This window comes from Oculina patagonica, chromosome 2, assembly GCF_052425735.1.
Source record: "Oculina patagonica isolate OP01 chromosome 2, crgOcupat, whole genome shotgun sequence".
Classification (NCBI taxonomy): Eukaryota; Metazoa; Cnidaria; class Anthozoa; order Scleractinia; family Oculinidae; genus Oculina; species Oculina patagonica.
In genome coordinates this window covers 16,270,185-16,296,544 of record NC_135759.1, presented here as the reverse complement: position 1 = coordinate 16,296,544, position 26,360 = coordinate 16,270,185, and the positions used below count along the sequence as shown (strand labels likewise).

The following is a 26,360-nucleotide window of genomic DNA, read 5'->3' as shown; positions in this document are numbered from 1 at the left end:
CAAATGTAACTTAAAAGGCTCATTTCAGAACCCTTCGTATACGCTCGTTGGAATCTTTTACCTGGTATTGATTTCCTAGGTTCCCAGGTCTGACTGGCGATTTAAACAAGCTGAACAAGTTGAACCTTAAATGTGTCACATTTCTAAGAGAAATTAAGTCTACAGCTACGATTTAGTTAATTTTATGAAGTTTTCTAGACCATAATTATCAATGGAGATTTACTAAAAAGCGCCTTATTAGCACTGCCGAAATTCTGATTTGAACTGGAGAGACAACCATGCAAGAATACAGGTCATGCAGGGCCGGGAAAAAAAAAAAAAAACCAAACCCCCCCAATTACCTCGTTTGCCTTTCCGGGTTGAATACTCGAAATCTGTGTAACGCAGAGGAGGCAAGATTTTTTTAGAAAACAAACAAGATCCAGAAACATCTTTTAAATTGACTAAAGGAATATAAAAAATAACCACCGCAGTTCGCATCTATTTTTACCGGGCATCTATTGTTCAAGTCGGCAAACACGACAGGTCTTGGCACAAATCCCGTCGAGTGTTTCAACGAACGGAACTGGTTGCTGTCACACTATAAATAGCATTGTCATCGGTTTTGGATCTGGATGATTCGATTGGGGAAGTCGTAGAGATTCAATTTTCCCCGCGAAAATTATTATTATTATTATTTTTTTTTTAAAAAATGGGAATTTCCATGAGCAGACTTCCGAAGTTCAAGTCCAGGGACTTTTCCCTTAGTACTGGTGGAATTTTCCGTTAATAATCACTTACAAATTTCATTGTTTTACAATTTCAGAGTATCATCCGAGACTAATAACTTCCAAAACGTAAGCCAGTCCATATTGGGCTATCAACACACCATCACTCCCTTTCCCGTAGGATCCTGCATGTCCTAACATTAGTGTTTACAAAATCGAACTATAATTGTCGGCAGATTATCTACGTTGCACTAGTTTTCTTAGCCCTAGAAATCTAGGCTTTCACAGTGTCCCGATACCCGAAAAACAATTATGCTCGGGCTAATGAGAGCTAGTCGAAGGTAAGAAATAATTCCTGCGACGGCGAAATCAGTTGCATGAATAATGAATGCACCCTGCAACACGTACACACGATAGTCAAACTGCAGAAGTCGCTCCAACGTTTAAAATAAGCAGACCAGTGAAAAAAAAGTTCTAGTTAGTCCTGTCAGCAAGCATTATAGGAACCCGTCTCGCCGTGACATGTTTTTATCGTACGTTGGCATGCATGGACAGTGCGTTTAGGTAGACAACAAGTTTCATGCAACGTTATTAAAACAGTGTTATTAAACTTGTCTCGAATCGGCGTGAAGTTTATGAAACGTCTGCTTAAATGTATTTTTCTTATTGGCCTTGGCTCTACAGAGAGCGTTGCAAGTTGTACGGGCGAACGAATCTTCGCTTTATTAAAACGATATAAAACTGCAGTATAAATGCAGTTAAAAGTGAGAGCAATTTCGAGTATAGTTGCCGGCTAACATTTACCTGAAATATCCGGTGAAGAAGTCAGTAACGGTACCCTGACGTCGAAAACTTTCAAGGACTCATTCCACAGTTATTCCTCGAGCATCATATTATACAACTGCTACATTAATAATCCACGATAACGCTAGTTTTAAGGTGAAGAACGGGACATTTTAAGCGAGAGAGTGTAGATTTACTGGGAGAATTAAAATACTTCAAGCTTTAATGCAGATCGAGCCAATCAAATCGCGGCAGAATTTCTGAGAAACCACAGGATCACTTCCGGGAAATTGGGGACTTTTAAATTGATGGCATGAGGAAGTTGCAGATAAAATTGGCTACTGTTCGTACAAAATACGTAATAATTTAGATTTTTCTTTGATTTTCGCTTGCTCGAAGCAAGTAAGCAAGAGTTGCTGTTCTGTCATTTGCTGTTTTTTTCTTTTGGCGGGGGAGGGGAGGGTAAAATCGTGTAAAATGGTCTGAGAGAGTTCAAAACAGAAGAGAAGACTTTTTCATTCACGTTTATTCCTAAAACGATAAGATCAAAGAAATTAAAGCTAGTTTATACTGTATCGGGAGTTATTCACAAGTTTTAAGTCGTGACGGAAATTATCAATATTCTCAGAAAGATCGCAATCGTTTCAGGGAAATCAGGTTCCTATGATGTCATAAAAAAAAGCCAAAAACAACTCGTCCCAGGATCTACTCGACTTTTATTGTAAATTAGAAGGAACAGCAAATAATAGTTCCTAGTGTAAACCCAGCTAACATTAAAGTGATTTTATTTAACCCGTTTCCCTCTCTGATTTCTTCACTCCTTTAGGGAGCATACTAGCAGAGCGTCCATGATTCTCCACCGAAAACGTACTTGGCGCAAGTTTCTAAAACCGGATTTACACGGGCAGTTTTTATGTAACTACATTTATGTGACAATTATATTTGATCGTGTAGATGACACAACAATTATTTGTCAGCAATTTAAAAATTAGAGCGCCAGTTATGACCTTGGACAGCAGAGAACGCACGGAGATACGCGCACACAGTGCTCAGTGGGAGTTTGGGAGATTGGGGACCACATCTGCTGATGCAATATTTGCCACACCTTATGTGACGAGTTGTCTACACGAGCAATTTTCGTGTGTGACAACTTTTATTTGTCACATAAAAGCTAACTCGCCAGCTTGTCAACAAATATACTTGTCACATAAAAATTTTAAAATGTTGGCAATCAATTTAAACCGAGAGCAACGATAAAAAAATACATACATCTTAGGTGATACATGTTTTACAGTAAAACCCTACAGTCACTATCACCTCATTATTACTACATTTTTTGCCCAAACAAATGCTTAATTAGTCAGTCTTTTTTAATTTAAATCTCTTATTGAATTAACGTTTAATTCCGTCAGATCTGCCTGAGGCGTTGGTTTCCCTGGCTATGTTTAGAGATTGTGAGGAAAGCAACTTCCTCTTAAAGCAAATTTCACCCTGAGCTGCTACAGTAGCTGGTTCTTCAATCACGAAATTCGCGAGGGTCAAAGTTATGGATGTTAGCCATATCAGAGAAGGCAGCATATCGAGCACCATCCATTTCACGAGCTAGCTGATTGTCAGCTAGCAGCTGGTGATTATGGCCACCGATTCTTGAGCCACATTCTGGACATTTGCTTTCTTCCATCGCTCCACCGCACTCTGTGATACAGTAGATGTGACCTGGAAGATTGGAAGTGAAAAGAAAAAATTAACAGCCGTCGGAGACAAGACTAAAGGTTATATGCCTTTTTTACCTTATTGTTACTTATTTTCGCGGGAACTTAATTTCGCGAAAATGGAACGGGCATATTTCGCGGGACTTAAATTTCACGATTTGGCCAAAAAAATACGTATAAAGGAACTAAATTTCGCGAAAACAGTCAAAATACTGGTCTGCATAAACAAAGAGTAAGTCCCAAAATTGGCCAATTGACTAATTTTCCACAGCAATAGTTTCCAATGACACTGAAAAAGACCAAGAATAAACGAAACTTAAAACAGTTTGACATGTTCTTTTGCAACAAAGTAGAGCTAGTTTAACGACTGTACCAAGATAATTCTGTAGCAGACTGACCGTAAATTAATTATAAAAAATATATAAAAGGGTATTAAATTTCGCGTCGTTATTTTTCGCGAGAACCTTTCTTCGCGGGTCTTTAATTTCGCGATTTTTTGAAAATCGCGAAAATTGAGTCCCGCGAAAATAAGTACCAAAAAGGTAATATCTTAGGCTATTGTCCCTACTACTACTTGTTTCTTTCTGCATAACTATCTTGTTTAAGGCCTGGTTCACACTAGCGACATAACGACATAACGGCAAGGTCACGCAAATGCAAAAAACACCTCATATTGATGTTCTATGTCACCAGTGTGAACAACATAACATAACGACATAGTTGGAACATAATGACATAAGCATAACGACATAAGGAAAGAACTGAACTTTTCTTTATGTCGTTATGTCCATGTCGTTATGTCGTTATGTCGCTAGTGTGAACCAGGCCTAACAGACTTTAATTTGGTGACCGTGCAACGCCAGCAAAGATGACTGTGTTGTTTGAGACGGTTATGAGTGAAGAATCTTTCCGTATTAATTGATGACATTTCAAAGGTAAAATGCGCAAGCCCCTAAAACACATTCCGATATAAATCGAAACCAAATACTCTCCACACTGAGTCATTATTTGAAATAACTAGAAATTAGTGAGGGGAATTTTCACGACCATCAAATCGCATTTAAAAGAGTGAAATGTCTTAATCACGTGAAGCAATTTAACTCACCCTTTGGACATTTGAACCAGTGTCCCTGTGTCAGTCCCATGGCCTTCACAATCAGATCTTTCTCGTCTCTTGTTACTTCCTGGTAGAACACTTGAAGGTTTTGCTCGCGTCTGATTCGTTTAATGCGAGCAGTGTACATCTCTCGACGATGTTTGTCTGAAAATGTTGAAAAGTACTTTACTTACATTATTGAATGCAGTTGTGCAGTAAAAGCTTGTCAGCGTCTAGCATATTCTACATATTCTTGTATAAGAGTAAAGAAAACACTTCTTACCGCGCGTCACGATAAAATACATGAGCCAAATCATGCGTTCCTCAGTCCTCTTTAGCTGGCACAAAAACATGATACTCGAATTTGAGCGAGAGGAAGTCCCTCGTGTTTCGTTTTCGTAAAGCGCAAACCTCGAAGACTTTCAGGAGCGGCTCCGGGAAGCGCTCACTTTACCTCATTACGTGCCGCTCAATATTAAGTATTTCGTTAATCAGTTCGAAATCTGTTCGTAATCTGTTCGTAAATCAGAAGAATTTATCGCTTTTACAGCTTTATCTATATCTTACCAATTTTCTTCTGCATATCTAGGGCTCTTTTAATGAAATCGAACTCCACGGTGTCGGTGGCTCCCAGGTGAATACCCCGGACATCAAGCTGCATCCTAAGCATTCTGTAGTCGACAAGGAGCTGAGTTCTGTACATTTCTTCGTTGAGTTCTTCCAGTTCTTGGTCGCTGAATCGAACTCGAATCCCCATCACGCGGTGCCTGAGTTGTTCTACTGCACTCTCAAGATCGTCCTTCGTATCCTGCAACAGAAGTCTTGAATCAAAGCTTTTTGCTCTTCCCTCTTCCGCCTCTTCCCCTTTTCTTATCTTTGCCTTGAGACCTTGAAGGAAAGTCAGAAAACTGATCTGGTTCTCGTACACGTTAACTTGTTCATCTGTGAAGTTCTTGCGATCAAGCCACCTGATGAGTGTTTCCATGTCTTCGGGGAAGTCATCAATCTTCTGCACCTTTAATTTGAGCCTCGCTGCTTCTTGGTCACGCTGTCCTTTGCCAAGTATAATCTTCCGCTTTATTTGTTCGAAGTCTGCGAGGATCTTCTTAACGATGTTGCCGTACCTCAAACTGGTGCGGATGGGAATCCTACACTTAGGGCAGAGCTTGAGTTGTACATCAACTGGCTTCCCGTCGTGTGTTGTCTCAGCCTGGTCCATCCACTGATCCATCATGTCAACTTCAAACACGTGACCACAATCTGCCAGCTCCACGAATCTTGCATCAGGATCGTCTTCAGTTCCGAAAAAGATCTCCGTCACCTCGTCCTTGTGACACTCTCGGCACTTCTTCGGGCATATTTCCCCGCAGAGACCAATACATGGATGCCCGCACGACCGAAGTCGCTTTGTACACGGCACGTTGCATCGCGGACGATCGCACAGCTTCCCACACAGTTTCTTGCACTCATGATGCCGGCACTTCCAGGTACATGGTTCGTTACAAGGATCACAAGGGTCACCACATTTCTTTTTACATTTGCTGTGTTTGCAGGAGTTGCCACACTTTTCCTTGCATGGAGGGCAGTTTTTGGTGCACGGTTCGCTGCAGTTGTGGCCACAGAACAGTGTACGGTCGCACTTCGCCTTGCACGGCGCATGGACTCGACCACGCAGGCAACGACTACAGTCACCTATAAGTAAACCAGCAAGAGTTAGGGTTACTGAGAGAAATATGATATTTCCTTCTTATCTGATTCCTCCCTTAAACAAATTGTCAGTTGCGTAGCTTACTAAAATAAAAAACAATATTATCAAAGAGAAGATATTGCGTTGAGGTTACACTACAAGACACCTTAGGCAATCAGTTAGAATAATTAATTTTCGTCACAAGCAGAGAACTTATATTAAAGAGTTTAAAAATCGGGCCTTCATGTATCCCGGCATCCCTCTATTGCTTCTAGAACTTGTATTTGAACTTGAATTGCCACGAGATTTGAATTTCGAATTTTAAAGGTTCTGTCCCTTACACATTTCACAACGGACAGATATCCACTAATGAAGGGCCAAGCCCGAATGGTCTGGGTTTTTGTGTCATTTTTTGTGCTTGTGTGTGTGAGAGAGAATATTGGCACTAGTATTTAACATTTATCTTGTAAATTATTTATACAAACAAGCACCACGCAGCCTACGAATTTTTTACCTTTGATAACTAGTATCTGGTACAGAATACTCTACTTTGTCTGTTTAAACAATGCACAGAAACCTAAGATTCCAATTTGGGAACTTCAGACACCTGTGGCAGTATTCCCCCCTCCCCTCCCTTGTCAATTGGAATGGCACTTAGTGGAACACAGACTTACCAGCACAAGGGTGTCCACAATTTAAGGTGACACCACAAGGTGCATTACATGGACTTTGCAGTGGATTCACGTGACATTCCGTCTGGTTTTCATGTCCACAAGGCCAGGATTTTGTTGTGATGGTGGTGCAATTCACGCTACACTCTTCATGGCACCTATTCTTGCACTGATGGCCACAGCTGGGTAAAATCTTTGAACAAGGTGACAAGCATTTCACTTCTGAAGGATTCTTGGAGCAAGGGACTTTCTGAATATGGCCACAACCAGGAAGGATCTTTGCCACGAGTTCCATACAAGGCCCGCAATCTTGGTAGCATCTCCTGGAGCACTTATGCTTCCTAGCGCAGAGCGTCTTAGCACACGGCTTATTGCACTTGTATTCTTTGTGCTCTGGGTCTGTGGGATGACACACCATGTCACACACGTGACCACAATCAAGTCTCGTGGCACATGGTACGGTGCAGCCTCCCTCTGGCGCCTTCTTGAAGTCCTCAGCACGTGACGCGTTGATCACGTTTTGCGGATGGTTTTGGCACGTGAGCATCAATGCATCTCCTACGCTTCCACGCTCTCGCATGTCGTTGATGATCCCACTCCACAATGGACTTTTTGTTTCCAAAAGGCTGATGTTACCAATACAATAAAATCCTTTCTTAGCGCGGGACAGCGCGACACATACCCGGTTTTCTGTCTGCAGGAAACCGATTTTGCCTTCTTCGTTGCTTCGAACGAGCGACAGGAGAATGATGTCATTTTCCTCTCCTTGAAAATTATCCACTGCGCAGACGCGAACTCCGCGGAAGAAATCTTTAGGCATTTCTTTTTTGAGCTGGATGAGTTGTCCGGTGTAGGCTGTCAAGACTGTAATTTGCTCTCTTTTGTAGCCTTGAAGGATGAAGTAGCGACAGAGAGCGGCCATGAATTTGGCTTCGTGTTCATTTGACCTGCTCTTTCCTTCCTCGGTATAATCCTGTAACGGAGAGAAGAGAGCGTGTTTTATTTCAATGTAAGTGGTTCAAAAGAGGAAAGAAAGGATTAGTTTTGCTAAAATATCCGAGGAATAGGCGATTTTAGAACACTTGAAGAGGCTTTGTCACGGACAGCCTCAAACAGTTTATATTTGTGACCCAGAAGACCTAAAAATAATGGTCCATTTTTATTAAAAATTGCTATATTAGAGCACTGAAACTGTTAATGAGTGTCTTTGGCTGTGGATGGCTGGGATGGAAATGGATTGCCACTTGAAAAATTAAGGCTTTACTTATAGCCGTAGCTTGATTTCTATCCGCAAATTAAGGTTATATCTTCCTTTACATGTTCAAAGATAATGTTTTTCATGGATTAAGTTGCCTACCACTAATTTCAGGACAGTTTAGACCAAAAATCTGCGAAATCCCCGTGACGTAGACTTTCTCAAAGTCCTTTTTTTTTTTTTGGTTGACCGTGCTCGCTGTCATATCATACGAGGTTTTGCGAGGTTTTGCTATCATATCGCTTGCTATCATTTATACGAAGTCGAATGGAGCACGTCTACCCGTGACGTAGCTCCTTTAAAAGTGCTATAAAGTTGAGACTATTTCTAGGAGGCTCGTACGTTGAAACATCGCAAGCATTTGAAAAGACTTTAAACGTATCAGCCTCGACTAGCTCTAGATTCACCGTGAGAATATCCTCTCGCAGTAACTGAAGTGTTTGTCAGCGCAGTCGTCATTATAAGTTCTGGGTTTGGAACATTTTCACGTGTTTGCAAAGAGTCAACTCTTTTCTCTTCTGAATAGGTAGATTAAGTCAAATGTTTGTGTGATCCGAACATAGAGTGACTGATTAATTCCAAACTGCGAGGATCATTTCATTCATTTCATCATTTATCCGCAGTTCACACAAATGTCTTTCATAAATTCACTTTGTCATCTACTCCACATGCAGGACATTGGGAGCCACAATTGACCTGCTTCCAACGTGTCAAAGCTTCGTAGCTCAGTTGGTAGAGAAACGCACCGGTATTGAGGAGGTCATGGGTTCAAATCCAGTTGCAGCCTTAACATTTTTTCAGGCTAAAAAAACGCAATTGCTATAAATTGCTTACACACTGCGAGGATCACTTTATTCATTTCATCATTTATCCGCAGTTCACATATGTTTTTCATAATATTTCATATATCCGCACAATTTTCATATATATATGTCTTTCATATATTCGCATTTCACATATATGTCTTTCATATCTGATCCGCAGTTCACATATGTGTCTTTCATGTATTCACTTTATTCGAATGTTCTCCCTTTCACAACTTGCTTCGTTTGTATCAAGAAATTTAAACCAAAGCACACTTTTCGACCAATCAGACCTCGTATCATACCAATGTCACTTAACTTATAAATTTATTCTTTGGTACTCACCTCACTCTCAGCGTGGTCCACAAAGAACATGTTACGAGCCACGCCCTTGATGTTCTCAAAATTCATCACTGATTCGTGGTTTTCCAACTTTGGGTTGAAGTAAATGTGGTCCAGCATTTTGGAGATTTCTGGTCGCATGCGATGCTGCAAACGCAACCGTTCAAAAGGCATTCCATTCGTCACCATTCTCTCGAATAGCGACACGTCCAGGTTGTAGTGTTTGGCGAGTTCAAAGACTGTGGGATTGGGGCGGAGTTGCTGATGGTCGCCAATCAGAATCAAGTGCTGACATCCGGGAGTTAGCGATGTAACAATGTGCGACTCCAGTACTTCAGCGGCTTCTTCCACAATTGTTATTCTTGGCCGCAGTCTTTGCAAAAGCTTGCGGTATTTTGCAGCACCTAAGTTTAAAAGAATTATTTCATATAACTAACTAAAGGAACTTCAGGGCGAAAGTCCCTAAAAATAATCTGTACTTATTGGAAATGGCCCACAAGCTTTTCAAAGGCTGCGCATCGATAAAGCTGCTTTGTCTTTTTTGCAAGACAGCGGTGAAAAGGCAACTGATGTTTAATGGACGTTGGACGAAAGACAATGAATTTTACAAGTAATTAATTCATTTGATAATGTCCTTGTGGACCTTTAGTATTTTACAGTTTCCTGCCTGTCTTTTGCTAGAGTTTTCTCAATACAAAGTTTTTAATGATCTCTTGTATCTGGACACGAGAGAATTCATTAGTTTTAATCATTATGTTGTACGTTAAAATAGTTGTGTAATTCCTTTTGTTTCTTTTGTTTTTCTACCGGCATAGTTCCGTTCGTTTCTTTGCTTTAGTTATTTATGTAAATTTAGGCCTTTTTTCGTTTTCAAGTTGCATGTCAAGTAGATTTCATTTTTTCGGGTTTCAACGTTGGATTAAGCAAGATCGTTAGGACATTTTTCGAGGACATAAGGACAACTTCGTTTAAGTAGATCATTGGACGTGTATATAGTGTTTTGAATTAATCGAGTGCATCGTAATCGGACATCGTAGAACGTACAATAAATGTTTCTTGTGAACAGTATCTGTTGATTTGTGTTACACGGCCAAGCCAAAAACAAAAAAAAACTACGCTAACTATGCCGCTTACCTGTCGTAGTCATGCCAACGACATCGGCTTTCTTGAGTATCTCGAAGTCTTCCATGTTTTTGATGTCCTTCAGACGCTTAGCTCCCGCTTCAAACTGCTCTTGGAATAACGATATAGTGCGACGGTACCCCTCAGCCACGTCCGCCAACCAACGACGATACAAACGCCAGCGGTCTTTAAGGCTCAAATTCCACACATTTCTGACCTACAGTGAATGAAAAACAAACCAAAGTAAGACTGTTTTTGTTCTCATAGACTAACGGACAAGTAAAGTTTAATTTTCAGCTTCGTTTCCAGATTTTTTTCCTGCGGTGGTATTAAGAACGTGCTACACCCGAATTCATTCTTATTACATTTTTATGGCCTGTAAGTACAGCCTTCTCGTTTCTCGTTTCTTCCCCGTGTCGGCCTGGACCATAGATACAGCGTGCAATATAATGCGGCTGTATTCGCAGGAGAACTTGATATAATTAGGGCAACTCTACTTCCTATTTCTGGTGGGTGGTTGATAGAATCCTTAAACCTCGGACCTACAACATCCCCCTCCCCCCCCCCCCCCCCCCCCATGAGGAAATTTTGAAAAGAGGATTTACTGTACAATGCTGAAACTTTCAGTAGCTGGTCATTCATCCCTTGCGGAAATTTTGATATACCAACCATGTGTCCGTTATTTAAAAAAAAATTACAAGCAGGTCTGACCAAAAATCGTCATTTTTAACATTTTTTTTATTTTTTCTAGTTTTTTGAAACAGAATTGTACGATTTGTTTATTTCTCCATAAGAATTCTTCTCCTTCTGTTTCACACGAAAATCCATCTCCATTTGTAAGCTACTAGTAAGTCTGCTATGCAATAACTCGCTACAAATAGGTGTCTGAAGCAGCCATTTCTTTTTTCCTTCACAATCATTCTCTTGCTTACCGCTTTCGCTCTCTCGTCAGGCAAGGTGTCTTTTCTACTCAGTTCGAGAATTATGGTCCTCTTTAACTTCTTTTTAAGTCGTTCAGGGTTCTGAATTTGCCATCCGTCTTCAGTTGTTCCGCTAAAAGCGAAAGGATTCACGACTCTCAGTTTCCCGCCTTTTCCTGCAGCCACCGCTCTTGAGCCGAACACTGTGACGTCATCAATGTCCAGGATTCTCTGGTCCTGCATAACATCAGCTTCGTACAGCACATCCGGGTTCTCTTCGTCTTCTTCTTCCTCTTCTGCGTCTTGTAATTCAGCCTCCGCTCCATCTTCAAGAAAAATAGAAATCGTCATTGCACTGAAATTATTCCCTCTGTCTATTGCACTTGTCTTCACTTGCCTTCTTTTTTGGTGGTTTCTTGGTGGTTAATCATGCATTAATACCAGTGCCCGTTTCCGAAAAAGTTGGGTCACTGCTTACGAGGGTTATTTTAAAAAAGACCTGCAATCTTGCCTTCCAGGAACTTTTATCTACACAGATCATCTCGATTTTAAAACTTTCAAACTTCATTAAAGGGGCTTTGTCACGGGTTTTCACAGATTTTTTGAACAGCGAAAATATATATTTGTGTCATAGGAAATCTGAAAATACAAATACTTTATTAGAGCCCTGAAACTGTTAACAAGCATCTTTGGCTGTGGACGGCTTCGGTGGAAATGGATAACAACGTGAAAAATAAAGGATAAACGTTTTGAAGTTTTTTCGGCGCGTCTTCAATATTACAATTAAAAAACAATGGTCTCTTGCTAATGTAAAAAACCGGATAAAAACGAAGCCCTTAACAACGAACAATATTCTTCAGACCGACCAAAGTTACTAATATTAAAATGTATTGGGACAGAATCCGATAAAAAAGAAAAAAAACCTACTCACCTTGCGAGACAATTCCGCCAACAGCTCTTATAGTTTCCTTTCCAAGAGATTCAGCAAAAATATGAAGATCGGTGACCCTTCCTTGAAAGCAGCGCTGTGCAGCGACTGCTAAAGCACCAATCCTGATAGAAAACTGAGTCGCTAGCTCCAGCTTCTGACCGATATACTTTGCTTCCACTTCATTCCCATCATGCCACAGACGCGCAATCCCGGAGTCAGGGTCATAAGAGGCCCCAATGAAGTTCCAGGCATTCATCTTCAGCACGGCCTTCGACAAAGCGGGGGGCTGGGTAAAATCTCTTCGTGCAAAGCGCGCTGTTAAAACTCCTTTTCCATCTACTACACCATCGTGACAAATTTGGAGCCCTAGGCCCATCTCGTGAAAGCTCAGGATTGACCCCCTGTTTCCGGTTGGGAACACGTCCATCAAAAGGGTGATTGACGTTCTGGTGTCCATGTCACTTCCGGGATGGTTGGGAATTTCAACGAATGAGTCAGGTGTTCCTTGCAGTTGCAGGGGGTTGATGTGTATCCCGTCAGATTCGGCGGCCCATGTAACACCACGAGACATAATGGCAAGATTGGCTCGTGAAACTCGTTCCAGTCCACCGAAACGGTGGCTGAGTGGAAAGACGGCAACAGGTTGCACGGAAACTAATAAAAGAAGTAATGAAGTCTGTTACTGAGCTTGCTTGTATCGCATTTTGATAGACACGTATCGTGTTTTACTGCAAATCCACGAATCTGATTGGTTGTCTTATCGTTAACTACTCGCTGCAATCACCGTGGCAAAATCATGAGCACAATAAAAGCACAACTTTTATACCTAATTGTACATTTTGGTACGCTTCGGCGGCATATCAGGCGAGTTTGGTCGAGCCATGGCTCGTATTTTGGCGAGTCGCAGTCGAGCCAAAATATCCATGGCGAGTCGCAGTCGAGCCAAAATACCCATGGCGAGACCAAACGAGCCTGATATGCCGCCAAAGCGTACCAAAAAGGTACGATTAGGTATTTGCCGTGCCCACATTTAGCCAGAACTCCGGTAATATAAATCGCTCTGTTGAAGCCTTGCCTGCCACGTTCGTAGTGCAAATTGTGTTGACCGGCTTGTACTGATACTTTTTTGGTCTTCAACGCTTTATCAAGTAACTCTTCTGACATTTTTTTACTCGTTTGTTGGAGTTTCATTTTCTAAAATTTTAAAATCATAATTTAGCTTGAAAAACTCCGACTCCATTGTTTTAGTCTGAATGTTTCAGTACTCGTCGGCAAACATCGCATTTGGCGAGCGGGCCCAAGTTTAGTGACTGCAGAAAAGTTTTTCTCCTTTTATGACTGGTAAAACCAGCTAAATTTAAATTACGGGATTCTGCTTTATTGGTAAAACCTCTTTCAATTCATCGTACGGTAACACTATTTTACTTCAAAGTGACCATGATATCGTGCCATATCAGGTCAGTGACTTCATATCGTAGGATATCAGGACAGTAAATCGCGCTTCTGATTGGCTACTTGCGAATTTGGGTACGGTAATTCCTTGTACATGTGCTCATGGTTATATGCTGCAGTGATTGCAAGTGAGGGCAGCATAAAAAGAACGAGTGTGCTCGTTCTTTTTACGCTTTTGCTTATTCCCTAGATCATGCCGTTGCTGCTCTCATAAACTTATGCTTATGCTTGTCTTTGTGCTTATGGTTAAGTCGCTAGTGAAAACCAGCTTATACCAACGGAAAATTGCAGATGTTTTCTTAACCTATTACTGACTTACAATCTCTAACTATTCATTACCTTGACCAGGAATTGCCGAGTCCATAGACAGCTGTAGCCAGTGTAGTATTGCACTTTCTTTATGACCAACTCTTCCAACCAACACCTGCTTCAAAGACTGATAATGAGCATCGGTCATGCTCGCTGCGCGATTTTGCAAGTCGTCCTCGTGAAGTACATTTTCAAGGCATTTCTTTAAGTCTTCGGCTGCAGCTTGCAGTTTTGTCGTTGTGTGGTCCATTTCCGAATGTGCGTCATAGAAAGCCCTTCTGATGTGCACGGGAGCTGCTTTTTCCTGCCGAGTTTATATTAGAAAAAAAACTTAAAACAAATATAAACGGACAGTAACAAACAAACAGGGATAACCAGATTATTTCAAGAAAGCGGAGGGGCTGTGCGCTTTGCAACTTGTTTGGAGGCGCGGTGGCCTAATGGATAGCGCGCTGGACTCCGAATCGAGCCGTCCGGGTTCGACCCTCTATAACAATAGAGCTGGAAAAAATGTTAAGCTTTCAATTAATCCTCACCTGGTGCATTTTGTGTTTTAACTCTGACAAACTGCATTCCTTCATAATCTCACTCTGACTCCGTCCTCCAATCCGAACAATCCCCTGGGGATGGAACTGATGAATTCCTTCTAAGAACTGATCGAGCGCGTGGTTTGTGTAACAGACAACCAGGATTGGGCGACGTTCAGATACTAGTGGGGCATCGTCACCATCGTCGTCAAGAAACTCGGTACCAGTGTCCCACTTCAACTTGTTATGCAACAGAACATTGGCAATCTAAAGCAAACGAAATTGGATCGTTTTTCCATCTGCCTTTCTTTAGTCTTAACATAACTATGGTCTTGACTAGCAATAGATTTCCATACAAATCATTACATCTTGCCGTCGACTAGTCTAGTTGAATGGTTTGGCTCCCTTCAACTTTGTAATGGGCATTACTAACTTATTAGAGCTGATAATAGTCCATTTCCAGAATGCCCCTTTGTCTGCTCGTCCAAGATGAACATTAATTAATGAAACAAAACTTGCACATAAAAATGTTAAACAAACTTTAAATGCAGGGCTGATCAAACAGCTAGGAACTGATGTTATAAATTTATTTTGGCCCAATATTTCGGTTGAACAAAACCAACCTTTATCAGGGGCATACAATGCTAAGTGAGTATGGAAACAAACGGTTACAAAATTTTAATACACTAAGACAAAAAACCGGTACGTGATAGGCTGATAATAAGAAAACAAAACAAATAACGGCAGAAGATAGCAATAGCATACAACTGACAAACATAATATTTATCAAGATTCATCACGTCTATTCGTGCCATAAGGTTTAAGTGTTTCCCTTTGGAGATTAAGAACGCTTCTGTAGTTTTGCACTGATAAAAATGTTAGGCGCACTCATTTTGTGCACATAAAAGGCAGCATTTTGTTTTGCACCAGAACATGCCTTTACAAGGCAACTCAGAAATGCCTAATTAGTTTTTGTCAAAAACGAAAAGGAAAAAAACGCTAAAAATGTTTTGCCGAATTGACGTTTTTTTAATCTACCGATACCTTCAGCCCAATGTAAGTCTTTCCAGTTCCTGGAGGTCCTTGGATGACCGCGAACTCTTTGGTCAGCGCCATCTGTAGCGCCCTGAACTGAGAATCATCCAGTTCCAGATCTTCCGCAGACGGCCAGGAGGCCAGGCTTAGAAGTGGAACATCAGTTCCTGGTCGACAGAAAGTAAAGTAAAAGCGGTGTTTAGATTACATGTAGTTACATGCAAACAGATAAGCAAAAACACAACTACTTCTCACAAAGATGTAGAAGGAAAATTTTGAGACAACGTGCGGTACAACAAGGTGTTGCATGCAAATGAGGCGTGAGTGAAAGGCTTCTAGCTCTACAGATTTTCAAAATGAGCAGTACGTGTGATTAATAACTGCCTCCTTTAAATATACGGCATATAGAATTAACTTGGACTTACCCTTTCTTGCGTCATCCCTGAGGTTTAAGCCTGCAAGTCGCAATCTCATTTCCCTTAGAGTATTAGTGCTGTAAAATCAATTTTAACTCATTGAGTATGGGAATAAATGTGCTATTCAGTCTCTTCGTATAATATGTCAGATATGTGCTAGTGTATTCTACTAGTTTTGCTATCACGGAGTTGCACTCCATTATAAACAATCGATGTTAAGGTGGCTCAACTGGATTTTTTAGGGGTAACACCGCTCAAGTTTGAGAATTGACGACGTCGCCAATAACAATGCTATCGAAAACCGATCACCACAGTTGTATTAGATAAAGATGAAATTTTTTTATGACCAGTGTTATATTGACATCGGAGTTGCCATAGCGACGAAATGACGTCATTACGTTTTTTACTTTCGATCGTATTGCTCGGCACCAGGAGATTTTTTCGAAAATCGCTCAAAGGAGCTTGTACCACACATAGCTGCCTCGATGTTGGCAAAGTTTGAACAAATTCTATGAGAGCGTTTTCGAAATATTTGGGGATGAAGTTTTCGGGCCTATAAATACAGTCAAAAACATACTTACGAGAAAATGGGATAATATCTAAAGAAAATGACGCGCCTGTGAATTGAAATTTCATCTTATAGTAGTTTGATTCCATTTAAAATCGTGTGTAAAACAGTGGTGGGAATTGCTTTGGTCGATTGCGAGAAAAAAGAATTTGATGAGCGTGCGTTTAGGTGCTCTTGTTGCCATTTTTGTTTATAATTTGGTCTATGCCTACAAAAAAGACAATAAATTAAAAACCGCTCGATGAATTTTTTTAAAATTTGACAAACAAGAGGTTTGTCATCAATTGATATAGCTTGCAAGTTTCAAGCTCATTGAAAACATTTAAGGCAGTAAAATTGGGCCTCCAATGTACTGATTTTTTCTCGAAGATTTCGTGTTTACAAGCGAGTGTCCTCATTATTCACGGGTATTGTTTTCAAGTGTCATATCTACGTGCACCACTCCAGGAAAAAGATTCATTTGCATTAAACAGGACGCTCGATTGCTTTCCGAAAATTTTTCCGAAGCATGCTAATCTGCCTTGGGGTGAGAATAGCAATGACAATATATGCAGAATAATAGCTTTCGTTTTCTGGACAGAGGCTCTTGATATCAATATCCCTACAAATGCTGTTACAATTTTTTAAGCAATATAAGCATGTTTCGGAAAATTGTTCGGAAAGCAGTCGAGCGTCCTATTTAATGCACATGAATTTTTTTTGTGAAGTCGTGCACGTGGATATGAAACTTAAAAACAATACCCGTGAATAATGAGGACACTCGCTTGTAAACACAAGATCTGGGAGAAAAAATCAGTACATTGGAGGCCCAATTTTATTGCCTTAAATGTTTTCAATGAGCTTGAAACTTGTAAGCTATATCAATTGATGACAAACCTTAAGTTTGTTAAATTTTTAAAAAAATTCATCGAGTGGTTTTTAATGTATTATCACTTTTGTAGGTATAGACCAAATTATAAACAAAAATGGCAACAAGAGCACCTGAACGCACGCTCATAAAATTCTTTTTTCTCGCAATCGACCAAAGCAATCCCCACCACTGTTTCATACACGATTTTAAATGGAATCAAACTACTATAAGATGAAATTTCAATTCACCGGCGCGTCATTTTCTTTAGATATTACCCCATTTTCTCGTTAGTATGTTTTTGACTGTATTTATAGGCCCGAAAACTTCATACCCAAATATTTCGAAAACGCTCTCATATAATTTGTTCAAACTTTGCCAACATCGATGCAGTTATGTGTGGTACAAGCTCGTTTGAGCGATTTTCGAAAAAATCTCCTGGTGCCGAGTAATACGAGCGAAAGTAAAAAACGTAATGACGTCATTTCGTCGCTATGGCAACTCCGATGTCATTATAACACTGGTCATAAAAAAATTTCATCTTTATCTCATACAACTGTGGTAATCGTTTTTCGATAGCATTGTTATTGGCGACGTAGTTTATTTTCAAACTTGAGCGGTGTTACCCCTTGAAAATCCAGTTGAGCCACCTTAAGACAATAAGGTATTAAAATCGATATTAACGTCCGTGGAAATCCATTTTTTTAGTAAACTATCTCATTAAAAAAGTAGCTGGCAATACAAAACAGTGGTTATTCAGTGGAAAACTGTAAATTACGTCTGGGTAATCTAAGGAGTAAGTTTGTTTCGAAGATAGAAAATGTACTGTATAAAGTGCGAAGCCTATCTCGATGTTTTATCATCCTCGGAGACCGGGGCAGTGGTGGGAAGTCGAGGGAAACGCGAAAAGGCAGGGAAAAAATAGCGCGAAACCACTTACTGCCCCTAGGTCCCTAGGATGATGTTTTATGTAATATAGTTACCTTGAAGTACCATTTTTGTTTCCTTTTCTCATGATAGGCGTGAGATCAAACGTAACTCGTCCACGAAGCCTGTTCCTCAAGTAAGCAGGAGGTTGAACATGTTTCTGGCAGTTTACGATGTAATTCTGTTTTGATAAAAGCGAGAAAACGGTAATTTACCAAACATCAGGAAATTAATTTTGGGTAAGTTTAAAAAAAACAAAGTTTTGCTCAACTGAACTTTGGTCAACTTTGGTCTAAAGGGGGTCCAATCGATCAAATAAACTGATAATGGTAGAAAAACCTTCATCTCGGGCGTGTGGAAGAGATCAGCTAGTAAATGTTTTAGAAAGAATTCGAAATAGAATTCGAATGCTGAAACGTTTTCGTGGGTGTTTCTTAAACCAAAAAACGGTGTGTGTGAAACAAAAAAGGTATGTATGCTAAAGGAGGTTTCCGATGCATAATGCGACTACAAGTATTGTTTCTCCTCTTGACCGGGACGCTAGTCCATCGCAGGCTTCCTTCGTATCATTTGATCTGGTTGCCGGAACAGTTCATACCACCTATTTGTATAATCACGCCCTCGGAGCCTACTATTTTTTTGGCCAGCACCAAGAACGCGGACAGAGTCTGACCAGGTTCGACTTCATGGTCACGTGCAAAGTTGGGCAGAGAGAACTCTAAATCTGCGCACAACGACCAGAAGCCGTGAATAGCGGACTTTCAAATCGGACCTTGCTAGAGACTGCGTCCTTGATGCTGACCAAAAACACTTGATGAAAGCGAGCTCTGGGGACGGTATTGCTTTTTATTCTAAGTGACTTGCCCTAGAACAATGCACTTTGGATCTCGTAATTTTATCAAAAGGTCAGAAAGCACTCATCGCTAAATTGTTCAACATATAAGAATGAAGTGCCCGAAAATATTTTTTATTTTATTTTATTTTTTATATATAATAAATATTATAAAAAATTTTAAATTATTTTATAAATTATTAGAAATTTTTATTTTTTTTTTTTTTTTTTTTTTTAAAATGTCCCCCTTTAATGGGTTTAATAACTCTAATTTAATTTTTGACACTCAAATAAAGGTTTTATTATTTATTATTATTATTAATCTCCAACAACAGATAAGCAGATCACACGTTACCTGCAAAGGTAGTTTTTGTGGTTCAACTTCTTTCAGTCCCTCTAACACGTGACGATAAGCTTCAAAGTAGACAGTACTTTCCACCATTTGATACACGTCACCTTCTTCAAGTCTCACATTATCAGAAAGCTTGATAAATTGTATGTCCACTACACCCTATAGATGCAACAGAAATCGCAATTTGACACTTAGTTCTGGTTCATTATATACCCTCTGCTTATTTAAAAACAGTACTGATGCTCTATGCATGGAGAGAGAGCTTTCCCTCTGTCAGCAAAGAGACTTCGCTGGGAGGAAGGAGACCTTTTGGATTTTATGGTAGGGTGTGCTTTTCGGTTCTCCTAATCCTGACCTTTTTCAAACCAAACTAAGCCATTTTCCATTCCCGTTTTCAGAGCTGGTGGCGTATTTGCAGCGTTAAATCGCGCTCTATTGCATCGATGGATATTTTTTTTACTCTTTTCTCTCTTTTTCGTTTGAAGTTAAGTTAAAAGCCTGATAAAAAGGGATGAAAATAAAATGCTTTCCAGGTTCCTTTTAAAAACCATACTCAAGTTCTGACCAAAATAGCAAAATCCACGACCCAATTTTAGACCAGAGCCATAACCTTTGGGTGGCAAAAAACTATATAGCAAATGTAGAGGAGTACATTCCCTCCCCCCTCTTCCCCGCCCGCATCCACAGATAAACAATCATGTGCAGTTGCCGTTAGTATCTTTGAATTCTTCACGATATAGGATGTCTCGCCTCGCTAAGACCGTGCACGTGACTAAAACTATTTTTCTTCTGCCGTCCAACCCAGTGGAGCAAGCAATCTCAATATTGTGATTAGATTCTTTAGTGACGTACTAATGGACTTGCCTGTTTTAACTCTTTAAGATCGCGGTTGGCCACGGAAGCAAACACAAAACTATCAAACTTGTCCTTAGATAAACACATTAGTGAGCCATAGATGAGCCGCTTGCTGTTCTCCCAGCGTACATGCCTGAGCTTGGTATTGTCAAACTTGATTCTGTAATGAAGACCGTTAGACGTGCATACAGGGTACAACAACCTTACGTCTTTGTACACGCGTACGTCCTGAAGGGCACCGATCTTAGCAGAGCCAATGCGCTCCAACAACTGCGCGATCCCCTCGCGAAGGGGCCGCACGAAGTCCTCGCGAAGAAGTCGAAACTGTACGTCTAAATAATGCTCCGCGTCGTGGTAGCTCCCATCAACTTTGTTCCTTCGTAGGAAGGGCCTTTCCCCTGTCAAGATGTCCTCCTGAGTTGGAATTACACTGAGCTCACGGAAGTCGTTCGGTGGGTTAAGTTCATCGTTTTCGCCAGCTACAAATTGTAAATATTTTTCATCAGTACACGTACTAAATTAATCCACTCAAATTTACAGAGGCGGCGGAGCGTTTTGGAACGTGGGGGGGCCAAGACTGTCCTAAAACCTACTCGGCAAGTTTTCATATTAGGTGCAACTTTTTTCCGTTCTAGCAACTTCTTGTTTTCCGAAAAGTTTCTAAACCGAAGATTTCTGAAGATTCTCCTATTGTTGTTTGAAAGCCATACGATCGTTTTCCGATCATTTTTCAAACTTTTCCGAAGTCAAACGAAGTTTCCCGAAGACTTCTAAGGACGTTTCGAAGATGTTTGAACTCACTCACGAAACGGAATATCTTGACCAGCCAATTTTACGCTGCGCTCACAATATTTCTGGTACCAAAACGTGGGGGGGGGGGGGGGGCTGAGTACCCCAAATTTTCGTCTGAGGGGGGTTTCAGTCCCCCTGCTCCGCTGCCTATGAAAAAGAACACGGACAGACAAAACACTGCCTAAATCTTCTTACCATTTCTGCGAGGTTTCCGTCTATGTTGCTTTTCTTCTTCCTTCTTCTTCAACTCTTCAGCCTTTTCGCTTCTCAGTTTCATCAATTCATCCACATCTTTCATGAGCGCTTCATCGTCAAGCTGTCCTGTATCAGACAGCATTCTTGTTCCACAGAACAGATCGGACACTGGCAAATCTGCGTAAGAGTTCGGGAATCTTCGTAGCAATTCGTTCATTATTTTTACCACATTTCTCAAGAACACTGCCACGTCCGAAGGAGACATCCTGCTAGCGGTTAACCTGTTCAGATGCGGCCTCAGGTGCAAATTGAGAAAAATCGAGTTTGGAAGCAGGTTTAGTAGCTTGATCAGGTACTCCTTAGAGCTGCAGTCACAGGCTTTGCTTACAATGCTGACGATCAACACAATCCAGTCATCTCTCATGACTGTTTGCTGCGTTAATAAAGATTCAGTGGCCGGGAAGCATCGACTCGATGTTAAATCAAGGATGATTTCATCAGGCGTTTTGGTTTCCACGTCTTGAAGTGCTTTGAATCCAAGCCTAACCTGACGCGGGTTTTCAGAAGATCCGCCACCACGTCCCCCTCTTCCCCCTCCCCTGTCACCCCCTCTTCCCCCTCCCCTCCCGCCACCCCTTCCCCCTCCTCTTGCTCCCCCTCTTCCACGAAAGCCTCCTCTTCCTCTTCCACCCCTCTCCTGCTGATAGCTGTACATGTCTTCTTCTCCGTTATCAGGGAACTTCTTCAGTCAAAATGCGGCTCTATTCCTTTCATTCATTTACAGCTTCCCTGAAACAAGATGACTGAAGATGACACAACTGCATATTATGTATATTGAGGTGCCATTAGGGGTTTTAGGGATACGGGATATTTAGGGAGAAAATTATATGGATACGGGATATTTCGGGGAAAAATTATAGGGATATGGGATATAAAGAAAATAGATTGTGGGATATCGAACTAATGGAAATTAATGGTAATTAATGGGATACGGGATATTTAGGCCAAAAATTAATGGGATACGCGATACTCGGACCCCCCTTAATGGGCCTCTATATTACGAGGTTTTTCCCTTTTCTACCAGCGACGATTTTAAATTTCAATTCTCTTAGGGTATTCATGTATTGAATGGTCTTTGCGAGCATGAGCATGCGAGCAGAGCGTTTTTCTTTGCAAGCACGAGCATTGACAAAAGTTAGTCTTGCGATCGAGCAACGGGTCACTTTTCAACAAGCTACCTCCACTAAAAACCGAGCATGTGAGCACTTAGACTTGTAAAAACTGAATATGCGACCACGAGTAAACGCTAAAATTTTGCGAGCATTCCGAGCAGAATCCTAATTTTGCGAGCACTGCAAAATTCCCGCAGGAAATTTTGATGAACCATTCATGACCCCTTCTTTTCCGCTTTAATCTCTGTGTAAATTAATTTTATTACAACTGAGGCGCCAGTGTTATAATTGTAAGGCCGATTTACACGGTACGATTTAATCGCATGCGACATGCTTACGACAGCGGTCGGTATAAAACGCAGACCATGCAGACTGCAGACGACGCAGACCGTGCAGACGGTGCAGACCGTGCAGACTGAGTAATTTTTTTTTTCTTCTCTTTACATTGTGTTTCACAAAACTTTTCACGAACGGTTTCCGAAGTTCGTTTGAAATTCGCGAAGTTCGCTACGAACTTTAGGGGGAATTTCATTATGTAGTTGTCAATCAAATTACGAACTTCGAAACGAAATTGTGAATTTCACGTGCACCAAAATTGAAAGGTTGAGGAGTTCGCAAGTTGAGAAGAAGTTCGTCCAGTTTGTTAAATTTGGTGAAATGAATCCGTTCACATCTAAAGCTGGCTTCAAGGTCAAGAATTATTTTATTTAGCTTCCAGCTTGTTGAGGTTTCTTCTACTGTCAGAGAGCGCGTTACACTGTAAACATTGGAACATTTTAAGTTATAGGTAAAACGAACTGGTCGGATATAGCAGTTTATTTGTTAAGTTCAGGTTTCTACTGTAGTTCAATTTTATAACGTAAACAAATGCTTCGGTTGGTAGTTATGCTTTGGGAATACAGGGTTTTCTTGAGAAATCCCCCAAATTTTTTTACACTGTCCTTAATAATAAAATATAAGTAATTCGTAAATAAAAACACATTTCAATTGTTCCAAAGCAAGTGTTGTTTATTAGTAAAAAAAAATTTAATCAAAGCTTATTTTTTTGCAAATATAAATTATTTCAGAGGAACAGAGTTTATCACGAACAGACAGATGGCGTGACTTGCATGTTGTGTAAACACAGAAGTATAACAACACGGAATTGAAAAGTTCTGGTTTTCCGCAGATTTTCCAAACTGATGTGTATTCAAGAAGGAAAACGTTTTTTCTCTTTAGAAGATTTTTACGGCACACACGAACAGTATTTTTATATGTAAACCGGTTCATCTGTTGAAATTTTTCCTTCGAAGCTGCACACGGCAGAACTTGTAATCTATTTTTAGTCGGGTGTCGGGTGACATTGAGAAAACTCAGTTGTAACATTCACAAACCATTTTCAGGGCAGCCTTGCTTTTAAGTCCGTTGATGTCCTGCCTTACTGGACTTAGGATTGCTTTTTGCTGTACTGGGAACGGATTCATTTCACCAAATTAAACAAACTGGACGAACTTCTTCTCAACTTGCGAACTCCTCAACCTTTCAACTTCGCTGCACGTGAAATTCACAATTTCGTTTCGAAGTTCGTAATTTGATTGACAACTACATAATGAAATTCCCCCTAAAGTTCGTAGCGAACTTCGCGAATTTCAAACGAACTTCGGAAACCGTTCGTGAAAAGTTTTGTGAAACACAATGTAAAAAAAGAAGAAAAAAAATTACTCAGTCTGCACGGTCTGCACCGTCTGCACGGTCTGCACGGTCTGCAGTCTGCAGTCTGCAGTCTGCATGGTCTGCGTTTTATACCGACCGTTACGACAGGCCTTCGACACGACTTTTTAATTAGGAGTTGAAGGTTTGATTTACACGAAACAATTCATGTCGTAGACCTGTCGTAAGCATGTCGCAGGCAAGTCGCATGCGACAAAATCGTACCGTGTAAATCGGCCTCCTTTGCTACAGAAAAACAGGCTTAGTTCTGCTGACATTCAATATTCTTCGTTTTATCATTATTATTCTGACCTGTTTAGACAAAAACATTTGTTATATGCAAATCAGCAGAAACCATCTTCTCGTTTTGCACTAAGCGCTAGGCGGAAGTGACAAGAAACCTTATTTATAGTCTTGAATGTAAGACTATTCTGAAACAATAGTTAGTTCTAAATTCTTCAAGTTCTGTTGTAGTAGCCTGCCTTGCAGCAAAATTGTCCGCTGTGTAGCATTTAATTAGAAGTGTTTTTCATGCAAGTTTCATCGCAACGGCGATAGGCTGCGTGAAACATTGCAAACGCAGCGTTTATGTAAGAACATAATTTTTACGTTTTTCTTCCTAGCCGCCGTGTGAGCCGAACACATTGATGCTTCAGCGAATCTTCTTTCATATATAAAAAATATTGAAGCAGGATAATACATATAAAGTAATAACAGCTCAGTTAATCGATTTGACTAAACATTACCGTACCTCATATGTCCGTCGATGGAGGCATCTTATATCGGCATCCAGAGCTTGCCAAAGATTTAGTACTGAAGCGATTATTTCTCAACCACCAAAAACCACCGCTATAATGATAAATCCTCGAGAAAACCGTGTTATTAAAAGTAAAACTTGCTTCTTTGAGCGAGCAAAGCAATTTTTCTGAGAAATTTTGCTGGTTTTTTTTTTATAACATATAGAGCGCGAGCCAATCAAATTGCATCAAAATTTTCTCAGAAACCGAAAGAGCGCTTCCGGGAAACCGGGAATTAACCCGTTGCATGTTTAAAGAGCCGTGATTTGCATTATGACATCGCTAACAAACTCCTTCTATTTTCCTCTTCCTTATCAAAAATTTCAACAAAAACGAAACCGTCTCTGTAACATTAGAACCTACAATAAATACCCATTGGATAAAATAGCTTTTTCATTTTCGAGGGGAAAATTTCGCGGTCTTGAAATGGGTAGTTATGATTTGGGTTTTTTAAGGGAAAATCTGCCATCCGGTGCGACTGAAGGGGTTTTTCCCAAAATGTCTCTATCTTTTATTTATAGTCAACGATATGCACCTCTCCATAAACACGTTTTTATATCACAGTTTAATAAATTTTTAGAGGCACATAAAGTTGATAATTTAAATTTAAGGGATATAGAAGCCGGCCCGATGTTTACAGCGGATACTGTCGAGAAAATGTCGGGGAAATTTCCCATTGCGTCATGCACACTTATTTTCTTGCTGGGAACGTTCAGCAAATAAATAGGTGGGTTCAAACCTACTAAGAAATCCCAGTGTAAACCCAGCTAATGTTGTCTGTAAAGTACATTTTCACAAATTCTTTCCCAGGAGAAAGAAGTCACCTTCTTATACTGAATTTAAATAGAATAAACCTTGTCGCAGTTTTGGCATCAATTGCAATTGTGACGGGAAGAGGGAGCAAACATAACATTATCTAGCCATTTTACTGCGTGGCGTCGTTGTATATTTTTGAAAGTTCTCTGAATATTTTAACGGCAGGCCTGGGATAGAACACAAATGACCTACTGGAACATAAATAGAGTATCCCATGTTTTGTTATGATAATTTGGCTTCTCTACCAACATAAATCACAACATACCGAGGCGATCATTGGCATTAGGCCAAATTCAATATTAACCTGTTATTCTAGGCCCTGTTGTCCAAAGAATGATTAAGCTTATCTAGGCTTAGTATCAACTGTGACTTATCAATAATTATTAATGTTATTTTGTTATAACTATTATCTTTTAGTTCTTCATTTTTTACTTTTACTAATCTCAAATTGTTGCTTTAAATTCCCCTTTTTTTTTTTTTTTTTTTTTTTTTTTTTTTTTTTTTTTTTTTTTTTTTTTCGCGGGGAAAAAAAAAAAATTTTTTTTTTTTTTTGTTTTTTTTTTTTTTTTTATAAATTTTTTTTTTTTTTTTTATTATTTAATATAAAAAAAAAAAAATTTTAATTTTTTTCGAAGTTTAAAAAAAAAAAAAAGGGAAAAAAAATGTCACCCCAAACAAAAAAAATTTTTTTTTTAAATTTTTTTTTTAAAAATTTTTTTTTGTGTGGGGCCGTGCCCTTAAACCAAAAGA

At 40.1% G+C, this 26,360-nt stretch overlaps 1 protein-coding gene across 1 annotated transcript; it reads right to left on the bottom strand.

The window, feature by feature from the left end:
* Positions 1-2,186: 2,186 nt before the first annotated feature.
* On the bottom strand, positions 2,187-25,026 carry LOC144643174 (NFX1-type zinc finger-containing protein 1-like). The gene is made up of 17 exons (XM_078502342.1): positions 24,749-25,026; positions 21,137-21,925; positions 20,159-20,628; positions 19,298-19,453; positions 18,167-18,291; positions 15,778-15,845; positions 15,362-15,519; positions 14,327-14,584; positions 13,821-14,094; positions 12,030-12,683; positions 11,111-11,424; positions 10,191-10,395; positions 9,060-9,460; positions 6,660-7,629; positions 4,866-5,990; positions 4,308-4,463; positions 2,187-3,206 (listed from the first exon to the last, which is right to left on the bottom strand). The coding sequence occupies exons 2-17, from the start codon at positions 21,849-21,851 to the stop codon at positions 3,007-3,009; spliced, it is 6,249 nt and encodes a 2,082-aa protein (XP_078358468.1). The 5' UTR covers positions 21,852-21,925; positions 24,749-25,026; the 3' UTR covers positions 2,187-3,006.
* Positions 25,027-26,360: the final 1,334 nt, after the last annotated feature.

Coding starts and splice junctions, on each gene's coding strand:
- LOC144643174 (XM_078502342.1), bottom strand. CDS start 21,851: ATGTACAGCTATCAGCAGGAGAGGGGTGGAAGAGGAAGAGGAGGCTTT. Junction 15,846..18,166: donor AACAAAAATGGTACTTCAAG/GTAACTATATTA, acceptor TTGATTTTACAG/CACTAATACTCTAAGGGAAA. Junction 14,095..14,326: donor TAAAACACAAAATGCACCAG/GTGAGGATTAAT, acceptor TAAACTCGGCAG/GAAAAAGCAGCTCCCGTGCA.